Source organism: Dermacentor albipictus, chromosome 8 (assembly GCF_038994185.2).
Source record: "Dermacentor albipictus isolate Rhodes 1998 colony chromosome 8, USDA_Dalb.pri_finalv2, whole genome shotgun sequence".
In the NCBI taxonomy this organism is placed as follows: Eukaryota; Metazoa; Arthropoda; class Arachnida; order Ixodida; family Ixodidae; genus Dermacentor; species Dermacentor albipictus.
The window spans coordinates 71,803,142-71,824,793 of NC_091828.1; the positions used below are offsets into that span (position 1 = coordinate 71,803,142).

A 21,652-nucleotide genomic window follows, 5' to 3' on the forward strand; every position below is an offset into this window, starting at 1 on the left:
GGTACAGGCGTGTGCTGCCTATGACCGGCAGCTGTCCCAATCTCTTTGGACACCGTGTTAAACTGCACATGCTGTCATTCTTCATCCTGTTTTCTGAGTATGTGTCATTTCTTTCCTCTTTGCTAGTTCAATGCACTGTGCCTTCCTTTTTCCATAGTTCACTTTATGAGCAACATCCTCTCCTGCGGGATGCTATGTTTTAGGTGAAACAAATATGCTGCTAAACCAAGGAGAGGTTGCTGTTGCTGTTTGGCTTAAATAAAGAAAGAAATATGCTGCAAAATAAAGGGATGTGACGGAATGAGTCATTCTCTGCTGAAACAATGCCGAAGAGAGGTCTGCGTTGGTGCAGTTTCAATTGTCTGGTGGCTCCATGACATGGTACACAATACAGCTGGGCCTTGATATAACAAACACGGAAGTAACAAATCATCAGATATAACAACGTAAATCGATAATGTCTCTTCTTGATACCAGCATGTAATGAATAAATGCTTACAGCAAACGTAGAATATAATGAAAATATTTTCATGTGACATGCAACTTAGTTATGACAGGGCTCTACCGTGCCAGCACCAATCCAACTGTATACAAGGTGAAAATTCAATGCTATGTTGCAATTCCAGGTTCGCCTGCCATTATGACACTGGCTTAATTAAGGTTCGAAAATGTGCACTTGGGACTGCACCCTGCTCAGGAACCCGCTATGTAGTGATTGCACATCACACCACCATGCAATTACTGATAAGCAGTTCTCTAATTAGTTTCTTCCTGTTCGTGTTTCACTTTACGCTGGTGGTACATAGTACTATCATTTCGCTTTTATGGGTCCGTGATGGCCAGGAATGTAATCTGGAGTCTTTTGCTGTGCATCAGTTTGCCACTGTCACTGAGATGGGCGCAGAGGCAAGCTCAAATGCCCGCTGAGGCCAATCCGATTGAAACGGCCCGAACGCAACTGACACGTACAATGTGGAATCCAAAAGGAATTAGATTTTTTTTTCCGGAGTGTTAAGCCAAAGCTATTTTAAGTGGAGCCTCCCAGACCGTGGCTGTTGCTATCTTGCTGCATAAGTGCATGCCTCATGTCATGCAGCATGTGCACGCAACAGCATGTTGTATGCAGAGCCAGTTTCCATTAGGCTGTGCACAAAGGGACAAAACGGGAAAAATAGACAACCTTACTCCTGTCCTTTTCATCACATTTCACTTAGTGTACATCTGTCCTCACCATTCTTCCTTTGACAATTGTCGCCTTCGTCCTCCTGACATTACTGCAACATCGCACGGTGCAAGTTCGAATGAATGTAAACTTTCCATCACATTAAAGTCGTGAACGGTATAGTACATAATAAACATAAACAATGCATGAGATTACATGTTGCATAGGTGACAATAAAGACAATCGTATGCATCACATTTGGTTTTTAAAAGTACTTAAACAACCGCTTGAGAAAAAGCTTTGCTTTCCATAGATTACAACATGCGTGTTGAATCCGCATACTTTTTTTTTTTTCCCAATTCACCTATTCCACAGAGCATTCCAAGAGACCATTCACCTTGAAATTACCTCCCTCAGGGATGAAACGGACTTGTCCCACCGCTTCATAAACTGTTAAAAGCTGATCTGGAACTCTTGCAAACTCATCACAGCCCTCAGTGCTTCGTCATTTTTTTCCTCATCTGCTTCACGTCTCAAAAATTCTTTCTTTTAAGCTCTCGTTTCGGTCTTCAAGGAGACAACGAAATAAGGCAGCGATGTCATCTCATTTATTTGTGTGGGAGTGCAGCGTTATTGAGATACAAAAGCCACTCGTCGGAGTTCTACAAACCAGAGCATTTTCCTCTGCCGTGATGCTCATGAAGGCCAAAGCATCTTCTCGGGCAATATTAACGAGAAGAAAGGGTGACAGTTCTTCCGTGCTATATTGGCCACTGCTGTGCTCATATTTTCCCCTGTAAATTTTTATAAATACATGTTTTTGTGCAATAATATCTGAGACTGCAAACTGTCTTTGGAAAAAGCATGGACGAGTTGATCACTGGAAAGGCCATCAAGACTTCGCTATCCTGACTACTAAGAAATAGAGGTAAGAACAACACAATTCTGTTAGACAGAGCTTTAAATAATGCCAATAACTACTGTATCTCCTGTAATTAGAAACTATACTTCGAAAAAGGAAAAAATGATAATTCAGTACCAATGAGTTACAGCGCTGAAAAACAGCAACACGTTTCAGCTGTCAATTTGTTTTGTTGTTTAAGCTCATGTTGCTGCGCCGTGTTATCCCCTCACCTTGACCAGAAATATAAGTATGTTACTATATTCATTTTTCCGCACTAGCATTAGACAGAATATTAACCCTATTTAGTTGCATTGCTCCTCGGAAAAGACACAAAAGCTTTCACTTGCAAGACTCACTGACGCGACTCAAAGTGCCAGGGTAAGTCAACAGTGATGTCGTGACAACCTTCCTTGGGCTAAGCACTCCATTTTGCGCTCTTGTTCAAGGGAAGCAGGCAGCAGCACCTCAAAAATTAAAACTCGGCACGACACAATGGTGATGAGGTGGCTCCCAGAGCGGCAGGTGTGCGTCAGGCTGTGTGTTGGCCACAACACCGGAACAAGATTACGCAGTCCGCTGCCCGAGATAAAACTGATAAGACAACATGGTGTGCGAAAACTCGGCTATGTCTGACTAAGTGTAACTCATTGTCAGTCCAGGAAACCAGGAGTGTTTTGACAGCTCACGTGCGCCCTTCACCGATGACAGCTTATTGGTTCCTGGTGCGTCACTCATGGCTCAAATGGGAAGGCTGAGATGCATGCAGAGCTATAAAAAAAGTAAGCAGCACCTGACGTTCAGTCACGTCTATAGCTTGTGCCTCACAGTATTTGGTTTTCTTTCTCTGTACTTTATAGAATCGAGCAAATGAACCAGGTATGCATGATACCTTACATAGACCTCACGTAAGGTATCATCCCGCTAGGGTGCCGACGAACCCCGTTCGTCCACCAGAGATTTTAAAAATGGCGCCCGCCAGCTGCACATTGCTGCTCTCTCAGGCATGCACATTCTTTAGAAGCAGGCGTTATAGTCTGGCGGCAAGACACTCTGTGGACTTTATCCAGTCTTCAGCAGGCAAGGAACGTCCAACAGGGTGGTATGTTGTCTACTGCAAAAGTTGAAGCAACACTGCTAACAGAGTCCGCAAAGTCGCATGTTTCTGGTGTAAGGAGTGTGGTGCGGGCCTTTGCCTCGCACGTGTTTTGAGAAGTAGGATATGAAAGCAACATTCTAATCCTCCATGTCCCCTCTTCAGGAACTTGGACTTTTCCCATTTGCAAGCATTTCTTAGCAAATGTGTGCTCTAAAATGCCTCAGTAGCATTGGGTGGTTTCGACGGAACTGAACTCCTATCAACTCCAAAACCTATAGACAATGTGCATGGTACCTGTTACTTCGTATTTTCGGACACAAATTGTGAATTGACTACCCCCATGCTGTGTGTGTATATATATATTTTTTTTTCTTGAATCTGAAAAAAAATAGGCTACCCAATGTCATTTCCTGAACACTTTTATAGACTTCTCTTAGCAGCACTTAAGAGGGTAAATATCATGTCTGGGACATATTAAAGTTAGTGATCATATCAAACGCACACAGGCGCAATCATAAGTCCATCTGCTGCACAGGCAAACAACCGTGTTAACGTTTTCCGGCAGTCCAATTGCAGAACATGCAATTCTCATTAGCATGTCACCAGTCGCTGTTCAGAGCCCTTGTTTAGGCGCTACAGCCAGAGACTGTATATTGTCTCCACCAGCTATAAATGCTTTTGTCGTAAGGTGGTGGTGGTGATAAACATTTATTACTTGAGCCTTTTTAAGTGATACACAGGCACCAGCTTAGTACAGGATGTGTTTGGACATACAGTGAGCAAAACGGGGTTCTTGCTTTTTTTTTTAACGGTATGAAGCACTCTATTTTTTAATTTCTGCTGATAACTAACTTCATGATCTTGCTGAAATTTCATGTTTGTTCGACATTTCCTTCTTTCAATGGTCAAATTTTGATGCTGTGTAAAAAACAAAACAAAAGCAAAACAAAAACAGAAAAAAGAAAAACAAGATGACGCTGTTTTCTGCCCAGTTGTTTCTTTCCAAGGTTTTACCTCTATTCCGCTGTAATGTAAAGTAGGAACCTTAAAACTCAATCTGTCGCTTCCTTCTACACATTTGAGCAAGTGAAGAAGTGACCTCAGTGCTACCACTTGGCTGATTTTGCTCACACTACCTCAGCTGATTAATTGCAATCGAGATAATTAACCCCAATTATAGCACTATTTGATTAATCGGAAGGTCAATGAGTCAATGACCCATCCCTAAAAGTAACCTAATATAATAATCTACCAACATTTACAGTTTTACCATTAGAATGGCCAATTTTTATAGCTTGTTTATGCAGAGTGTGCAAAGGAGTAGCAACTTAGAATGCCAGAACATCGGTACGTTCTGTGTCATGATTCACATGCACCTCCTGGGGCAAGGAAAGCACAACTTGTTTACAGAAAAGCCACTTAGTAAATTAATTGGAGTGCTCCAAGGCTTAACAGTATTTTGATGTGATTAGCATTCTTTGGAAAGTTCACCCAGTTTGCAGTATGTCTGTACGTCCATGCCTAACTGGTTTCACGCCAACTTTGGTAAACATGGGTAGTCCGTGGCCAACTGGTCAGAGCATCGGTTTGCTGTGCTGAGGGAATAGGCTTCAAAACCAACCATTGGCCACTTTCGGTCGCTGGATATCTGCCAAGGTCTATGTGCTGCCGCCCCTATAAACCTTTTTCATTCAAACTCTGGTCGTTGGGAATGTGCCACTTAACACATAAAACATATCTTCACCAATTACACGCCTATCGCACGACAGATTGCCAATTGCATTAAAGTTGCCAATCATCTCCAAAAGATGGATGTGCCACCAGTCAGCTTTCCAGGGTTTCAAGTTTTAGGACTTTTAATTAAGGCACAAAATAGTAAAACAAAGACGTATGTTTAAAAACCGAAAATGTCATGTCTAGTGCCTTATGTTATCGTACCATCCATTCTTGATCGAGATACTTTGACTGGCACAGAGAAAGCATCTGCACATGTTGTGTCCACTCTTACAGCTCAATTCTCTAAACATCTCGGAAACCACATGCTGCTCGAGACCAAGGTATAGGGCACCAAGCACTCTGCACTCAATATTGCTGATAACTTTTATTTTCTTCTCAGCTACTTGTACGAGCAATTGATCCTCATTTTCGAGGCATAAATACTGCTGGTCACGTAAGCTTGAGATAATGAATCTGCTCGTGCGAAACTCGGTCAAATCATTTACAAAAACAGAGCATGAAACAATTGAGAGATTATGTTAGCATTCCAGTAGTCATATCGCGAATAATACAAACATTATTATTTTTTTGTTTCTGGCACAATGTGACTTACAGTAGCCATGGCCTATCAGCCCGCTACAGCAGGTTACATCACATTGCACACCATGCGAAGTCCGGCTGCAAACTCTGAAAACTGCTAAACATAGCTGGATGCTTGTCCCAAAAGTTCACTATAAAACTGTTACGATAACAACTGAAGGCCATTCAGCCACAAAAAGAATTTCCAATACTGACAGCATGCTTCGAATGCCATAACGCTCAAACGAGAAGGCATTCTTACCGTAATCGGAGTCGCTATTCCAGAGATTCAGGCCCTTGACAATCTCGGACACTTGCCTGAAAGTTGGGAGAAACATGTCATTGGTTTCTGTTGGAGAAATGACACGGCCATTCATGGATCTAAATATCGCAATGTTTGTTCCATGTGTGGCTGCCACTTCTAGATGAACTAAAATAGGCTCGTTTGAAAAAAAAATTCACAATTGAATGTGATACTACCACACAATTTCTTGGGAATCTTTGAGTGTCCAGAACTGCTCATAACAGAGTAGAATAATAAACAGTTGATGGTAATAAGCTATCACGGAGGGAGAATGTAAAAACAAATAGAAAAAAAGTCACCTGATGGAGCTCAGTCCTTTAGACTTTTTCATTCCATGCTGCAACACGGCTTCGAACTGCGTACACAGGTTGACAACCCTGCGAGGGGGGGGGGGGGGGGGGGGGCAACCAAAACCAGGATAAACGAAACTAATATAACCAGCTCGCGCCATAAATGTCACTCGCGGCGCAGCCGCATGGCTGGTAAGGTTATCAAACTAGGCCGCGCGCCAGATGGTCAGTCAGCGCGTAGCAACGACGCGCACCAGGAAGAGAAACAAACACAACGTTTCAACATCGAAGGTTGACAAGACGCGTGACGAAACGCACCTGCTGTCGCTCTCCGTCGCGAGCTCCTTGCGTCCCCCGAAGCGGATCTGGCACTGGAATCAAGCACCGCAAAACGATTGGTCAAGCGCATCCATTCGATTGCCAGAAGAAACGAACGCTACGCGATCGATGTGGGCAAAGTGCCTATTGCGAAGGTTCGTTTCAATGCGAACGCTCGAACAAACTACAGGTGTTGAACATTACGTCGTACGAGCTCCAGGAGAAAGTCTCGCATCGGAGGACCACACGCACCGGTAAGCACATAAACGACAGAAGCGGGGAAAATTCCGCGACCGAGTCAACAAACTCGGGAGTGGTATAGTTGACTACTCCCCAGCGTATTAATGAATGGGCCAGCATTGCAAGGCAAGCACAACGCCGGGGCAGAGAGGGGAGTCCGAAACGCGCGGGTCACCTGTTTAACGGCATCCAGCAAACGGGAGAGCAGGATCTGTCGATCCGACGGACTGGTATCCTCTGAAACAAAAGGAGGCAGGATGCAAGGAAACGTTAAAGCAGTGCGGAATAACACCGAACAAAGAAACGAGAGATCGCATGTCGGAATTGACAGCTAGCGAACGGTACGCGCGAAGTCTGACAAGCACATCCGCTTTAAAAACGGCGAAACGAAACCATGCACTTGCCTGACGCAGCTTTGTTTGTTTGTTGTTTCTTCATGTGCGTGAGAGAAAAACGAGACGAAGATATAACCGACTGCGTAGCGGAGAAACGTATCAAGTCTTGCAAAAAATGCGCGATGAATTGAAGGGTACCACAGGCGCGATGCTGTACGGAGACGAACAATGCAATGCGAAACACTCCCGATCCGCGAGGTATCGCACCTGCAACCGCGTCCGGAGTTGCATCGGGTTACAAGATTCACGCTGCGGTCTCAAGCAAAAAAGCACAGCAGAGATCTCACCGCTCATTGTCGACGAGACCGAGCAGCGGTGGCTGGCGGCGTTGTTTCACCGTGTGTTTCGCTCCGTTAGCAGCGCGGCTTCACCATAGACGGCTTCACGCACACATGGTGCTCTTCGCTACGTGGAGCCGCAGCGCCGCGCACGCGGGAGCCGGCGATGATCTCGCCGATAAGGCGCACTGCAAGATTACGCCTCTGTCCGTGAGTCCATCGCGGGCACGAGGGATGATGACCACAGAGAGAGAAATTTCGCATACACCCCTCGATCACGGCCGCTTCCCACATCACCCCACACACGGCGAGAGCGGAGAGAGAGATCGCGACGCTAGTGATTGCAGCGCTCTTTGCGGCTTCAGAAGCTAACCAAGCGAACCTGGAATCGACAAAATCAATGAACCCGCCGCTGGCTGTGGTAGACGCAGCCGCTTTCATTGCGCTACACCTGAATAATCAATTGTCGGGTCTTGTTGACTCTGCTCCCTCCCGTACGTTCTTACTAATTTGACACATAGCTACGCTCTCCCGTATCGATCTGTTCACGAGTTACGGATTCGAGATAGGAACGGTACCTTTCTCCGGGAACGGTACTGAGGCGCGGCTGCGGTTGATCTTCCTGAAAAACACCTACGTTTTTTTACCAGCCCACGTTTTTCAAATGAGCAACAAAGACAGTACTTCTTATTTTTTAATATTTTTGTTGTGCAGGTAGTTAATTGCGTCTGTAGCTGATCGGATTATTTATTTATTTGAAGTACCTTACAGGCCCGTAGGGCATTGTGTAAAGGGGGGAGGGGGGGTCGAAAAATCCCAACAGTGCATACACAACCAGAAGAAAAAAAGTACATTACATGGTAAATAAAATTTGTGCACATAATAGCAGTAAAGAAGAGGGGATCGACTAAGCAATGCAGAAATAATGAGAAGAAATACGGTACATAGTTTAGTGCACGATAACATAATTATTTATGATGGAGCATGCTAATCCAGCATGTTTCAGCGGCATCAACTGCTTCTTGGCGTTCTAAAATGATTGTTGCAATTACCACATATCCGCTGTGCCAAACCTTTACAGCGGCTCAGATCCGGGGTTTCGTAGCGTCTGTGTGCAGAAACTATTATGTGGGCCGATCCTGGTGACAGTGCAGAAAGAGTCCAAGCTCAGGTGTATGAGCCCACAGGGCACATATCCCTGTGGGCTCGGGGACTGTATACCCTTGTCACGTATACACCTATAGCTGGGACCCAAAGAGGTCCCAGGCGTAAGGGTAAGAACAGATGTTCTTGAAAAAATGATTCGTACAACTTTTTCAAAAAGGACTGTAAAAAAATTCTCGGCCCTAACGCGGTAACGCTCTCGTGCCACTGCATGCTCGCGCGTTCGTCGATCGTCCTCATCCACAGCTGCAGCTCTGTTGTGCAAAAAACGATCATCAGCAGGAATCGCTCGACCGTCGTAGTCTTCTTCTACGTACAGCTGACTCCGTTGCCGCTAGTCATCTCAACGAACGTAGAATTCACTTCTGTCGTCGTAATGGGGAGGCAATTTGCTTAAGGAGGTGTGAGCCCTTTGTTGTCTTACGTAATGGACACATTTAATTGCAGAGGTGGTACGCGAATGTGTGTGCGGGCCTATATCGTCACGGTGACAACAGATCAGGTCAATAAATATGTTCGTACCTTTGTTCATAATTCTGTGTCACCTCTGTGTCGCGCGCTGAACAGCTTCGCTGTGGTCATCCACCTTCACAGAGAATGGCTTGGGAATTTTTTCGTTGTTGGTTGTATCCCTTTCTGAACCATGCCTTTTTTCTTCTTTACTGAATACAAATATATTCTTGCCATCCAGTTTCTTCGCCGCGATTTTTGCTAGTTTCCGTGAATTGCGAATAGGGTTGTTCACTTTAAAGGTCCACGGCGTTTCACGGCGTGACGACTAACGTGGACCTCTTGTATTTGTTGAAGCTTGTTTGATTAGATAATTTAGTTACAAAAGTGGTGTTCGAGCTTTGAGGCGCGACCGCTAGGCTATGGTAGCTACTGACGGGGCGTTGCCCACCAGCGATGAGCATAAACAACAATATGTCGGACAGTGAAACTATAGCGAAACCGAAACTGGTTTCAAGTTGTACAAAAAATCTAAGCCTAGCCTAGCTAGGCGAAGTTGGAAAAGTAGGCAGGGGGCGCGGATGTATTTCCGTTTCTTTCCTGCTCTTGCTCGGTGAGTTGCGTGGTGGTGTGCTCTTTACTCGTACTCGAAATCTAAGTTAATCGGCTAATTTCATTGATAGTACTGGTCATAGAATAGCGTAATATGAAGCACGATCTACCTTTACTGTAACTTAAAGCATGAGTAAATGACATTTTCGCTTTTTTTCGTGTCTTAGGCACTTCAGCCAGCAAGATGGGTCGCCGACCCGCAAGATGGTAAGTAGTACTCGTCACGATGTATGAACAAACTTTTCATTTGTGTGCGATCTTGCGTATCACTAACCGCAACTGTCGCTGGCATTCTCTCACATACATTTTTTTGTGACAGTTATCGCTACTGCAAGAACAAGCCGTACCCCAAGTCGCGGTTCTGTCGTGGTGTCCCCGGTGAGTATCCCGGCACTAGGCTTAGCTGTCATTGAAATTGCAAGTTTCCGCTTATATTCTTTACTAATGGGAACACTGTACGCTGCAGATAACTTCTTAAGATACTTGCCGAGTAGATATGTAGCACTTTGCTCAAACCAGTATTACGTTAACTCGCTGGCAGCGTTGTGGTGGCGTCCGCGTGGATGTGTGGTATTGATGGCCAGAAACATATTCGTAGGCCTGGTAATCCTGACGAGCGCGAGATTTGTCTACTACTGTTATCAAGCTTCCTTTTACCGCGTGAGTCGAACCGCCGTCGTCCTTGTTTTATTCACCCCCCCCCCCCCCCCCCCGCATTTTCATGGCAGAGCAAGCGATTTCAGCAGTGGGCAGCTCGAGCTCGCCAAATGACGAAATTTAAAATGCTGTGCTGACTTATGCTAATTACTGTCGTAGCGGAGTGATCAGCTGGATGGCTGCATTGTAACAGTGGTGGTCGAAGCAAAGATATCTGCTGCTGACGGGGTGCAGGAAAGATGTTACGCACTCGACCTGAAGTTTGTCTTACGGCAAACGAATGTGGCGCTTATCTTCAATGACCACTGGTTCTTACTTCCAAGTTGTAGTACTAGTTTTTAGTTTGCAATCCATAGAGCTGTGCAGACATGCAATGTTGCATGTGCGTCCATTCGTCGGTCTGGAGTGCACGAGTGGTCTAATTCAAAGAAAGGGGAATTTTTATTGTTTGACTTAAGTGATTCTGCTTGTGAACCGTGAGTGCAGGTGTAGCATATATTCAGCCTGGCTCCATGAGCCAGTCTCTTGGTGCGTTAGTCTGTCTTTCCAGAAAGTACGGCCTGTACCAGGGTGTTCGACGCATCAGTTTAGCTGTTGCTATTTAGGCAATCAGTGTCGTGTGACAGTGGCACACATTGACTTGCACCTTTAAGTACATCGTATTCTACTACAAACTGCAGTTTCATACTGAGGGTATAGGTGCAAAATAGGTAATCTCTAGTTTTTCAACCATCTTTGTGGCTTCTCATATTAAGCTCGTTTGACATTGAAAATTCGTTTGGCATTAATTGGCCTTTATTTTTATGGACATGTGCAGTGTGGCAATAATTAGGCCTTATTTCTACCAATGGCTTCAGAATGTTTCGGGCTTCCCCACACATCTAATGTGCCCTAATCATAGCCAAAATGAGCATCTTTCTGCTAGTAGCAGTGTTAAATATCTGGGACATATTTTGGAAGTATGGGCAACACAGGACAGCGGTAATGGCACCAGTCCGCATGCTGCCACCATAAAGGAATGCACCAAAAGAGAGAAATGGTTTTACCTGCACAAGTAGATCACCCTTCTACAATACCAAAAGCACTACTGTTGCGAGAAGGTTTTGTAAGTTGGAAAAGGGGCAAAAAGAATAAACAGGTGATGACGCCACTTCGAACTTCTGGTACCAGTTGGCTGTGACGTAAAGGATATTGACGGCAACTTCCGGGCTCTAGTTGTTCCATTTCTAAAAATAGACTACATTGTGTTCTAAATGAGCCAGGTATAAAACATGGCAAGTTTCGTGAACTATTACTGAGTCTATCCATATTTAGAGTGTTTCTGAACTACTTTTGTAGGAGTTGGAAACTGTATTTGATTTTAAAATAGACCATTTCAAAAACACTTTGAAGCAAAAGGTACTTCAATGTGTTCAGCAGAAGTGGAGTTATTGGCATTGAAAGATAGCTTATGATCCCTGCCGTGCACGAGTGGATAAAATTTGTCACAGGCGTTCACAGCTTCGTATGCTCTTTGCAGTGCGTGGCATTTCACCAAGCCCGGGGGGTGGTTCAGGACCCCTTTAAGCAGTCTAAGCTGGTCTGGTGTTTTGTGTTAGTGTCACTTTAATTAAGATTCTATCCCTGCGTCTGCCATCTTGGTTAGGGGCGACAAGGGGTGCGGGAATGTCTAGCATTAAGTGCCTCAAGAGGAGCACAAACTTTATCTTCGATGTAACACAATGTGACCCTATCCTAATGTACAGTTAGCGGCATTTCATATTCCACATTGCTTGAATTGTTCTGCAAGCTTTCCAAATGCTGATAGTAGGCCATGCCTACACTAACCACTTCCCAGTTAGGCAGGCCTATGATGTGTGTCCCTGGAAATCCGTGATACAGCTCTGTTGCTAAAAGGTTTGCAAGTAAAAGATTTTTTGCATTAGCTTTCATAGGATTGTGCAGAAACGTGCCATCTTATTGACAGTGGCAATAAGGGTGGGCAGTTGCCAGCAACGTATACCGTTTTGTACGCTCATTTAATATGCTGGCAATTTTTGAGATTTTCTTCCTTGAAATGTGCTTTAGAATTGGGTAAGAACAGTATTTCAAGGGAGTCTGCCCTACTTCTAGCCACGCCTGGAGAAAGGAGCTGTGTGGCGTCACAACTGTCATGGTGGTGGGACCTAATGGGTTTCTCGAGTGTAAAAATGGTCCCGTGCCGTGGGACTGAAGTCTTTCTGCACTCGTTTTTTCGCTCGCCGCAGACCCGAAGATCCGCATCTTTGACTTGGGCCGCAAGAAGGCGCGGGTGGACGAGTTCCCGCTCTGCATCCACCTCATCTCGAAGGAGTTCGAGCAGATCTCGTCCGAAGCGCTGGAGGCCGGCCGCATCTGCGCCAACAAGTACCTCGTCAAGACCTGCGGCAAGGACGCTTTCCACCTCCGGATGAGACTCCACCCCTTCCACGTCATCCGAATCAACAAAATGTTGTCGTGTGCTGGTGCTGATAGGTGCGTTTTGCCACGTTTCTCTCAAAACCGCAGTGTTGCGGGCACAGTTCAGTACAGGAATTGCTAGAGGGAACTAAGGTGTTGGTGTAGTTACAAGCACTGTAGTTCACTCAACTTGGGAATTATGAGCAGTAGGTACTCTTCTCCCAGGCATTGCAAATGACACGTTTTCCTCAAACTGTTACAAATGCGCGAATCTGCAATGGTTATGCAGGTGTGCAGACTTATTGGCCTCGTGTTTAGAGAAATAAGAAATTAAGTAAGCTGTAAGAACGCCTGAATTGAGAAGTACGGAGATTATAAATGTTCATGTAATGCCAACCAGTAAGAAAAGGCATAACTCTACTACGTCATTTTCGGTGCTGTGGATTTTGAATGTTGGCACCAGGAAGTTGTAAATGGGAATGCATCAACGAGGTTCTGTATGAGGCCTGTGTAATAGGATGCGAGCTCTTTTAGCTACACTACAATAGCAAACAGCGGCAAAGCAAGCTATAGACTCGGGAGCACAGTGCAGTTTTGATTTTTCATGTCATGGAATTAAATTGCAAAATGGCTCTTTACGATGATGGGGGAAGATCTAACATCTAGAGGACTGAAGCGAAGGTGTCAAGTGAGCCGGAAGTGTTTTGGTCGAGGGGCACTTGTGAACATAGTTCAGCTCGACAGGAAAGCTCAAGCGGAAATACTTTTTGCTCTTGCTTAACCTCACTTCAGTATCGTTCCTGAAATTTATTGCACGAAAACTTGTGAAGGTGGCTCATTCATAAGAGTTCCACATTCTCAATGGTGTAAATTATACCTGCCGCAGCTGCTTTGCAGTTCTGGTGTTGGGCTATTGAGGTTATCCGTTCTATATCCAGTACCGGCGGTCACATTTTGGTGTGGGCAAAACACAAGAACCTGCATGTAGATTTAGGTACACTTGAAAGCCCAGACCACTCATTGACTTGCCAACATGTGCGAGCTCTTCAATATGCGCTAGCGGCTACTCTGGTATGTTGGCTGGATGCCTTGGCAGACATTGCTTCATACTGAGCGATTGATGTGCTTGAAAAATGTGCAATATGGATTTGGCTACTATACGTGGGTGGCGCTGGTACGATACTAAGCTGCTCTTCACAAAGTGCGGCCAGACGTGCGCACTACCGCTATGCATGCACGGAGTGGCCCCAGGAGCGGCTATGCAAGCCAGTTCGAGCATCCATACTTGTCTGGAGCAGATTCCCGCGCTATGATGCGCGAGTTGTCCCACACCCTCTGTGCATGCGTAGGTGGGCAGGTGTGTGCTTGTGGTTGCCAGCAGGCGTGCGTGTAGAAACCCAGGGGGTAAGGAAAAGTTTAATCTGGAGTCCCTTCGATGGCATGCCTCATAAGCAGGTTGTTTTAATCCGGAATTTTTAGGTCCTGGAAATTTTAGTACTAGAGGAAGGCGGAGCCTGGAAGTGTCTTGGGAGTATGCCAGGTGTGTCTTGTGAGACACCCCCAAAGGTGCTTAGCAGTCAATCTGACGCCGTGTCTCTTTTCTGCCGGTTGCAGGCTGCAGACGGGGATGCGTGGTGCCTTTGGCAAGCCTCAGGGCACTGTCGCTAGGGTGCACATCGGCCAGAAGATCATGTCGGTGCGCGCTAAGGAGCAGCACAAGGAGAACGTCATCGAAGCGCTGCGTCGTGCCAAGTTCAAGTTCCCCGGCCGCCAGAAGGTTTGCTTTGCTCTCCTTTTTCCCCCCCATACCAGGGCTTCTCTCAGTAGTGCACTGGGCGAGATCGTGCGAGCATCTAGCTTTCCAAACGTTCGCTTCCACTCTAGCGATGGCACCATGCTTATGTGGGAGCACGAATTGAATGCCTCCTCAGTGATGCAGGAGGCAAAGTGAATGTTCAGAAAGTGAAACGCTCGCATGATATTGCCTTGGAGAGCCATGTGCAGTTGACTTCTTTTAATTCAATCCTCATGGGACCAGCAAAATTTTGATTATCTGGCGAGTCAAATTGAACAAGATGAAAAACGGAAAAGCAACGCACCGCTGAATTATTTGGCAGTATTTTCCAGATTGGCATGCCACCAAATAAAAAGCGTGCCCACTTTCCGTGTGTCTGAAGCACAAAACCTTCAAATAACATTAAGGGGTCGGTCCTGGGTCTGACATCAAGTTTTGTTGTAGGCTCTAGACACGAAATTTTCGGAAAATATTAAATCTTGTGTGCTGATTAGAAATGTACAATTAGTTTTTTTTTAGTCAATCCAGAAAAAAATGATAAATTTGAAATGTAAATTGCAAAAGAATGTACTGTACCAGGAGACCTAAAGTAAGAAGGTATCTTCCTGAATGTTCAAAGTGTACAGGTTTGCATTTGAAGCTTTTAACTCTATTTTAGCTGAAGTTCACAAAATTGTAAATTTGAAACTTTGTAAATGTGTATTTTTGTTGATCTCAAGATATCGAAATGTTGCAGTGTCCCAAACTATTATATCATATCCTTTGTGCACTCACTAGCATTCAAGCAAAAAAAAAAAAAAAATTCAAGAGGATTGAATGAGTAGCAGGCTGCTCCCAAATATTACACTTTAAATATTTAAGAAAGATGTGAAAACTTGGGAGAGGAAAAATGACGTTTTATCCTATACAACCAGGTAGTTCTCTCGCAGCATTGACGGCTTGTTTTGGCAGAAACGCAAGCTGTAAAGATGCTTCTTGAAACGCGGATGTCGCGGCTATGATGTACGGTTTTGGAATGGTGAATGATGCAAAATGGGTCATCTCAACACTTTAATGGGCAAAACTGCAATCGTGGCATAACTAGTGTTTTCTTTCTCAACGACATGCCACTTTGAGCTAGTTGCCAGCAGGTGCTCCTGATATAAAGATTAGAAAAGTAATGAATGAAAAATATTTCAAAAATTTTTTTGTCTCCAAGACTTATGTGCCCCCTTAAAGCTCCTAAAAAACGTAGAAATGTAACGTGCACCCAAATTTTTAGCAAATGGGCAAAGGTCTAACATGCGTTGTACAGTGACTGCTGGTTTCCTGGTCAACTTTGCAGCAAGATCAGTGTTATGCGATGAAGCACACAAACATGTCGAGGGTGGTTTTGGTCTCGTGTTCATTCGCACTGAACAGGCAATTTACGGCCCGATTACTTTTATTGGAAGGCTGTTCAGGTAAATACAGTCGGCTTCCGTTAATTCGACCCAAGGGACCTGACTACATTGACCAAAGCATCCAGTGGGTTGAGTTACACGAGACACAGAAAAAGTGCCAAAGCACACCACTGGTGTATTTGTCCAATTCTAACATGCCCCTGAAACAAATAGGCGCCCTCTTTCTACGTGTCCAAGGTAGAGTACTGATGTATGTCATGAAGCTTCTAATCAAAGTGAGAATGTAATGCGTGCCGGATTTTTCTAGCAAAATAAAGATGCGTTACACAGTGGCAACTGGTTTCCCAAAGTCTGCTTCGAAACATGGTTTTTGCTTTGCTGGAAAACATCTGTCTTGCGTGGTGAAGCGTACAAGTATCACAAAAGCAGTTTTGGTTCTGTATCGGATTGCACCACACGAGCAGCCTATAGCCCAGTTCTAAAAGAACGTCCATTTGAATATGGTAAATACTGCAATCGGACATTGAGCTACGGCTGTCGCTTGAAAATTTTTCCAGGGCAGGCCGAAAATAGGCGTTTTTGACGGACTACGAGTTGGTGTACAATGCATTCAGTGTCTCCTTAGCCCTGCTGATACAGTGCCAATAAAGGGGTAACCATAGGAGTCGGGTGCGTGCTTGCTGACAAACCATGTAGAATTATTCTGCGAAGGCCAATTTTAGGATCGCAATAATGAAAGTTTGGACCCATATACATGCATAGGCACTGGTCGGGATTGGATTACTCGGCGTCAAATTAGTGGAAGTCTGCTATACAAAGCAGTATCAAACTGAAATTTCAGTTCCGGAGTTGTTTAGGTTTCGTAAAGAAAAACGGTCTCTCGGCCGCTACCACCTTCATGCGCATTGGCATCTCTTGTCCAACTTTTCACAGTGAGTGGGCACGTCTGTCCCCACCAAAATGCCCTGCTCAAAAAGGCTGTAAAAAGCTGCTGAAGCAGGCCGAATTCTAGGAATGCAATTGCAAGCTTGCCAAAGCCACGAGGACCATGTGTCTGGGGCCGCTCAGCCCCCGCTAGTCTTGCTTGTGTTGGCGTCTTGTGCTGCAGCAATTCGCGCAGCACTTCGAATTACGTGGATGTCAGCTAAGTTGTCTGCGTACTTCTTGGTGGCTTCAGACCGAACGTTCTCACGGTTAGTGTGAGTTTTCTCGTTTTTTTTTCCAAAACGTATCAACAAGGTTCTACTGCACTGGCATTTGATGAGCATTGCTTGTCTGGCCCAGCTGAAAGTTGACCAACTTATGCAGCGAAATCATGTGATGTTGAAAGACCACAAGCAGCTCTTTGTAGGTTATGGCAGCTTCTGTGATATTGATGTGCGTGTGTGTAAAGAAAATCCAGCGTTCATAAAATGAGACGGCCAGTGCTTATTTGCCTTGAAGTCCATCTGCGGAATGCCTTCTCTAGCAATCTCTTGCCTCTGCTTGCAGCAACTTGATGTTGACAGCGAGGTGTGCAGCTCGTTCTTGATCGAAGTGTGTGAGGTCCAGTTCAACTTCAGGAAACAGTCCTTCTTAGGCCCCCGGAAACTTCATCTCGGGCTGCTGCACAAGAGGGCTTCCTTCTGCTTGCTTACTGTGTACTCTTGCACACTGAACTGCTGTCCTGCAGTGCAGTCGCTGGTGGTGTTGGCAGCATCAATCACTTCTTTTAAATGTAGCCAAACGCACTGTTTTCATGCTCCTGACGTCGCAAAGCATGGTCGTCGTGAAGTGAGGATGGTTACACTGATGACTGATGAAGGTGCATGGAGCTGATAACGCCGAGCAATACCAAAACAGGAACTGCGGATTCGGGCTGAAAATTGTTGGGATCTGCATAGAGTATGGGGCAGTAATTTCACATGGTAAAATCTAGAAAAAAAGAAAAAAACTTGGACTATGCATGGTATTATGGTATGCTTGAGCTTTAACAAAAGATGCCGCAAGTGAAATGAATGGCAGGGATGTAGGGTTAAAATAACTTATAAAAGTTGTGTCACAGCTTGACTTGGAGCTTGAATCCTGAGCCTTCTTTCTCAATGCCTTCTTTGCAGGTGCACGTCTCCAAGAAGTGGGGCTTCACCAAGTGGGACGCCGAGGAGTATGAGGAGATGCGTGCCGACGGCAGGCTGAAGCCAGACGGCTGCTATTGCCACTATCGTGGTGGCCACGGTCCCCTCAACAACTGGATGAAGATCCAGAGGGAGCTGCGCGGCCTCGAATAGGCACTGCCCACGACTGAGACAATAAACGGCACAACCTTGTCTTGCACTCAAGTCTGGTGGTTGCCATTCACATTGCAGCGGTTGAAGCTGTGGCTATCGAAATTTAGCTTGCTTGTTCATATCGGCGCTTCTATATTTTCCCACACAGTGACAAGCGCATTGCAAGGGTAGCTGAGATTGCGACCACTGCCATGCACAAGAGACGCCTTACTCTGTTCCATACATGGCAGGCAACACTGTGGAAGCTACGAAAAGTGGTCATAGAAGTGGCTCCACGTATTCGGCTGTACGGTCGTATTTGATCTGTGGCATTCCCTGGAGAATGCATTCATATATTACAGATATGTGTGCATGTAACTTTGTCGAGTGATTTATTGTTTGTGAATGTTTGTGGCTTCCAATAATGTAGTGTGCCATATTTTGGTTGCGAGAGCAAGTGATGCGTTGTGGCTGCTGGTTGCAGATGCATGTCACACCATTCGTTTAATAGCATATAGGTATAGTCGCCGACCGTTTATTCAGACCTCGTGGGGACTGCAGAAATGTCCGAATAAACAGGTGTCCGAAAAAGCAGACAAAGAAAAAAAATCCTTAATTTCCACGCACTTATTCGGGTTTGGCAGTAGGCTTGAAGAAATCGTGAATGCGCCGTTGCACGCTGTTCCGTTTACGCGCCATCAGATAAGCCTGAATCTCTGAGAGGGTCGTACGGTCACTATAGGCGGCTGAAAGCACAGTCACTGCTTGTGCACGCTCCGCATGCGACGGCAGCGTAGCACATGGTGCGTCATTTTCCGACTTGGAGTCGTCGTCCGGCGGTGCAGCAGAAACTTGACGAATGATCTCGCAGTCACCGAGTTCTACGCATGTCAGAATGGCAGTGTGAGCACCTGTGAAACTGTTAAATGAGACGGTGTCCGGAACCACTGCACAGGTCTGGGCAAAACACTTTCGGCGTCAGTAGGGTGCACATCGGAAAGCTACAAATCCTAGGCTCCCGGCACCCGCTTGCCGGCATTCCCCAGCGCAGTCTGTGCGGGCACTGTCGGTGCCATTAGACACTTGATGCTATGTTTCCGTTTGCAGCGTTGCATCACCGCAACCTTGACACAACACACAAAGCAAACATCGTCACGCCTATACCAGCAGTTGCACAAATGAAAAATGTGATGTAGTCACAGCATCATGCACGAATAAACAAATCAGCTGCTGGATTGTCTTGACATGGGAACTGCTGTAGCCACGAACCAGGCAGAAACGATGATGAGTGGGGATTTGCAGTAGCGCCACTTCGTGGGGCAGCAAGGAGGCTCTGTCCAAAACAAAAATGGCGTTCAGCAAGTCGAACCATGCACCGGTCAGGGTCGGTACATGGTGCTCTCGATAGAGTTGGCTCAAGGAGTGCCTGAAAAATCAGACGAGAGGTTGCAAGGTGTGCGAACTTTCAGCAGTTATACGTTATGGTCTATGGGGAGAATGACGGTGCCGCTAAGCAGACCGAATAATCGAGCATGACCGAAAAATCGGTCGGCAACTGTAGAGATCCCCAATGGCTTTCATGTAATCAATGCATATTTTGCCATATGAAAATTACTTTTACATCGAATTACATGATGCATACCTACGTCATTGATCTATAGGGAGGTCTCTCTTCTAGCCTTGGCGTTTCCTGTTATGTATGTAACAGAGTACATATTGGCCCTTCAGGTGCTTCACTAGTATGCGGAGAGGGTGGAGGTTCGGCTCCCACAGGTGGCAAGGTATTTTAAAGGGCAACTCTGTTCTTTTTTTTTATTTAACCATGTTAGGATATTGTCATGTCCAAATGGCATTGGCAGTCCTGTCACTGGTAGGTTGGTTCAACTTGCTTAGCAATTAAATAATTTTAAATAACCAATCGATCAGATGTTGAAACTAAAGTGGGTAGCTGCTTCGCGAGATGTCGCGATGAGTCGACGTCAGGTCCTGCACTGCCATAGTGAAGATGCAGAATGTCTGCTAAACGCCCAGTACACGTGGCGCTAATGCCAAAGTGAAGCTGTGACATGGAGAGCTTTTGCAGATTTTCTGAACTAGACTGACGATTTCAGCAACAGTGGAAGTGCTGTTTGACGTCGCAAACTGAAAGGCATGGTGGCAAGCAAAATGTGAGTCGGGAACACGTAACCAATCTACAAAATTCATTTTCAGGAAAACTAAGTGACTTGCAGCCATATTTGGCACAGGTAATCACAATGTTAAGGAGTATGGACATGTATATTCAATAGTTCATTAAGAGTAGTGGACATTGCTAAACCGCCGGAGTGGCCCTTTAAAGCGGAGCTTTCTTTGCCTCTCCCTTTGTCTGTCCCACTGCTGCTGTCTGGCACACCGGGTCGGGGTGGGATTCAGAGCGTGTGTTTACAAGACAGGAGCGCGGCAGAGAAGAAATCTAACGTGAGAAACTTGTTTGGACATTTGCACTGCGTCGAATGTGCACAGTATACCCTCTGGAACTACCTGGGCGATGTCACATTAGCCTCTTGACTGCTGTAGTTACCGTGACCTCCTGCAAAAGCATTGCAGAAATTGTAGCACTTACCTTTATACTAACGTGCAAGTCTAGAGGGAAGACAGAATGGTTGTTACAACTGACTCTTTGCTCGCAGTTCTCATACCGAGGGGTGATAGGGAAAATGTGACATGAGAACGCTACCGCTATAGACATGACAGTGGTTGCAGGCAAACAGGATAAATTTAGGGTATGGTACGGTGTGTTTCTGCTATTTCTGAAAAATAAACGCCGTGTACATTTGTCAAGCAGGCAACTAGAAGCAGAAAAGGATGTGCAGAAGCAGATTGCCGTAGTGCTTCGTAAGGTCTAAGCAGCTGTATTGAAGAGGTTGCATGTGAGCACTTATGTGCCCACCGCGGTAGGTCGTGAGTTTGATCTCGACTGCAGCAGCCGCATTTCAACGGGGGCGGAAGAAACGCACACTTAGATTTAGGGACACGTTAAAGAATACCAGGGTGTCAAAATTAATCCAGAGTCCACCAATGCGGCACGCCTCATAATCGGGTTGTGGTTTTGGCACGTATAGCCCCATAATTCAATTAAAGGTTAATACTTCTGCCACAATGCGATATGTCATGTGAGGCAATGAATGTGTTGAACCCTCTCAGAGGTTATGAAGTATGGTGCACAACAATGCCTCAAGCAAACATCTTCCCCTGTGTGTTATGCATACTAGGCAAGGAAACGTTTAATATCAACTCGCCCCTCTCGTGTTGTACAAAACGTTGAAGAAATGAAACATTTGCTGTCAACTGTCAACATCGGCAATAATTGTCAGTCAAAGCACACAGCTCAGAAACCGCTTCCCATTGGACCACCAAAGTCCTACAGATGTCCATCAAATGTTTGGAATGGGACATTCAAATGTGCCTAAGACATACTTAAAAATCTTGTGGATCATTTTTCGATGTCTTTGGGATCATTCCATGCATGCAAACTGAAGTTCATAGAAATGTCCCACGGACGTCGCAATGGGATATTCGCACGTCCAAGAGATGTCGAAATATGGATTATTCTTATTGCATCATCCCCAGTACATCCTAAGGACATCTTTGTCAGGATGTAGGACGC

The 21,652-nt window shown here is 45.5% G+C and overlaps 2 protein-coding genes across 3 annotated transcripts in view; one reads left to right on the forward strand and one right to left on the reverse strand.

The window, feature by feature from the left end:
- The window catches only part of LOC135921450 (sorting nexin-29-like), a 57,447-nt gene extending 49,699 nt beyond the window's left edge, over positions 1-7,748 (reverse strand). The window contains exons 1-5 of the mRNA XM_065455814.2: positions 7,292-7,748; positions 6,785-6,846; positions 6,370-6,422; positions 6,061-6,138; positions 5,720-5,775 (exon numbers count right to left, since the gene is read on the reverse strand). Of these exons, the coding sequence (XP_065311886.1) occupies positions 5,720-5,775; positions 6,061-6,138; positions 6,370-6,422; positions 6,785-6,846; positions 7,292-7,298 (256 nt within the window). The 5' untranslated portion in view covers positions 7,299-7,748. The remainder of the gene's footprint in view (positions 1-5,719; positions 5,776-6,060; positions 6,139-6,369; positions 6,423-6,784; positions 6,847-7,291) is intronic.
- Positions 2,785-18,073, forward strand: RpL10 (ribosomal protein L10). 2 transcript variants are annotated; one of them, XM_065455843.1, is made up of 6 exons: positions 2,785-2,845; positions 9,676-9,715; positions 9,828-9,886; positions 12,412-12,658; positions 14,198-14,360; positions 17,857-18,073. In XM_065455843.1, exons 1-6 carry the CDS (start codon positions 2,800-2,802, stop codon positions 18,025-18,027), a joined length of 726 nt encoding a protein of 241 aa, XP_065311915.1. In that variant the 5' UTR covers positions 2,785-2,799; the 3' UTR covers positions 18,028-18,073. The 2 variants fall into 2 exon arrangements, with proteins under 2 accessions (XP_065311915.1, XP_065311916.1); XM_065455844.1 differs by lacking the exon at positions 2,785-2,845 and adding an exon at positions 9,491-9,509.
- Positions 18,074-21,652: the final 3,579 nt, after the last annotated feature.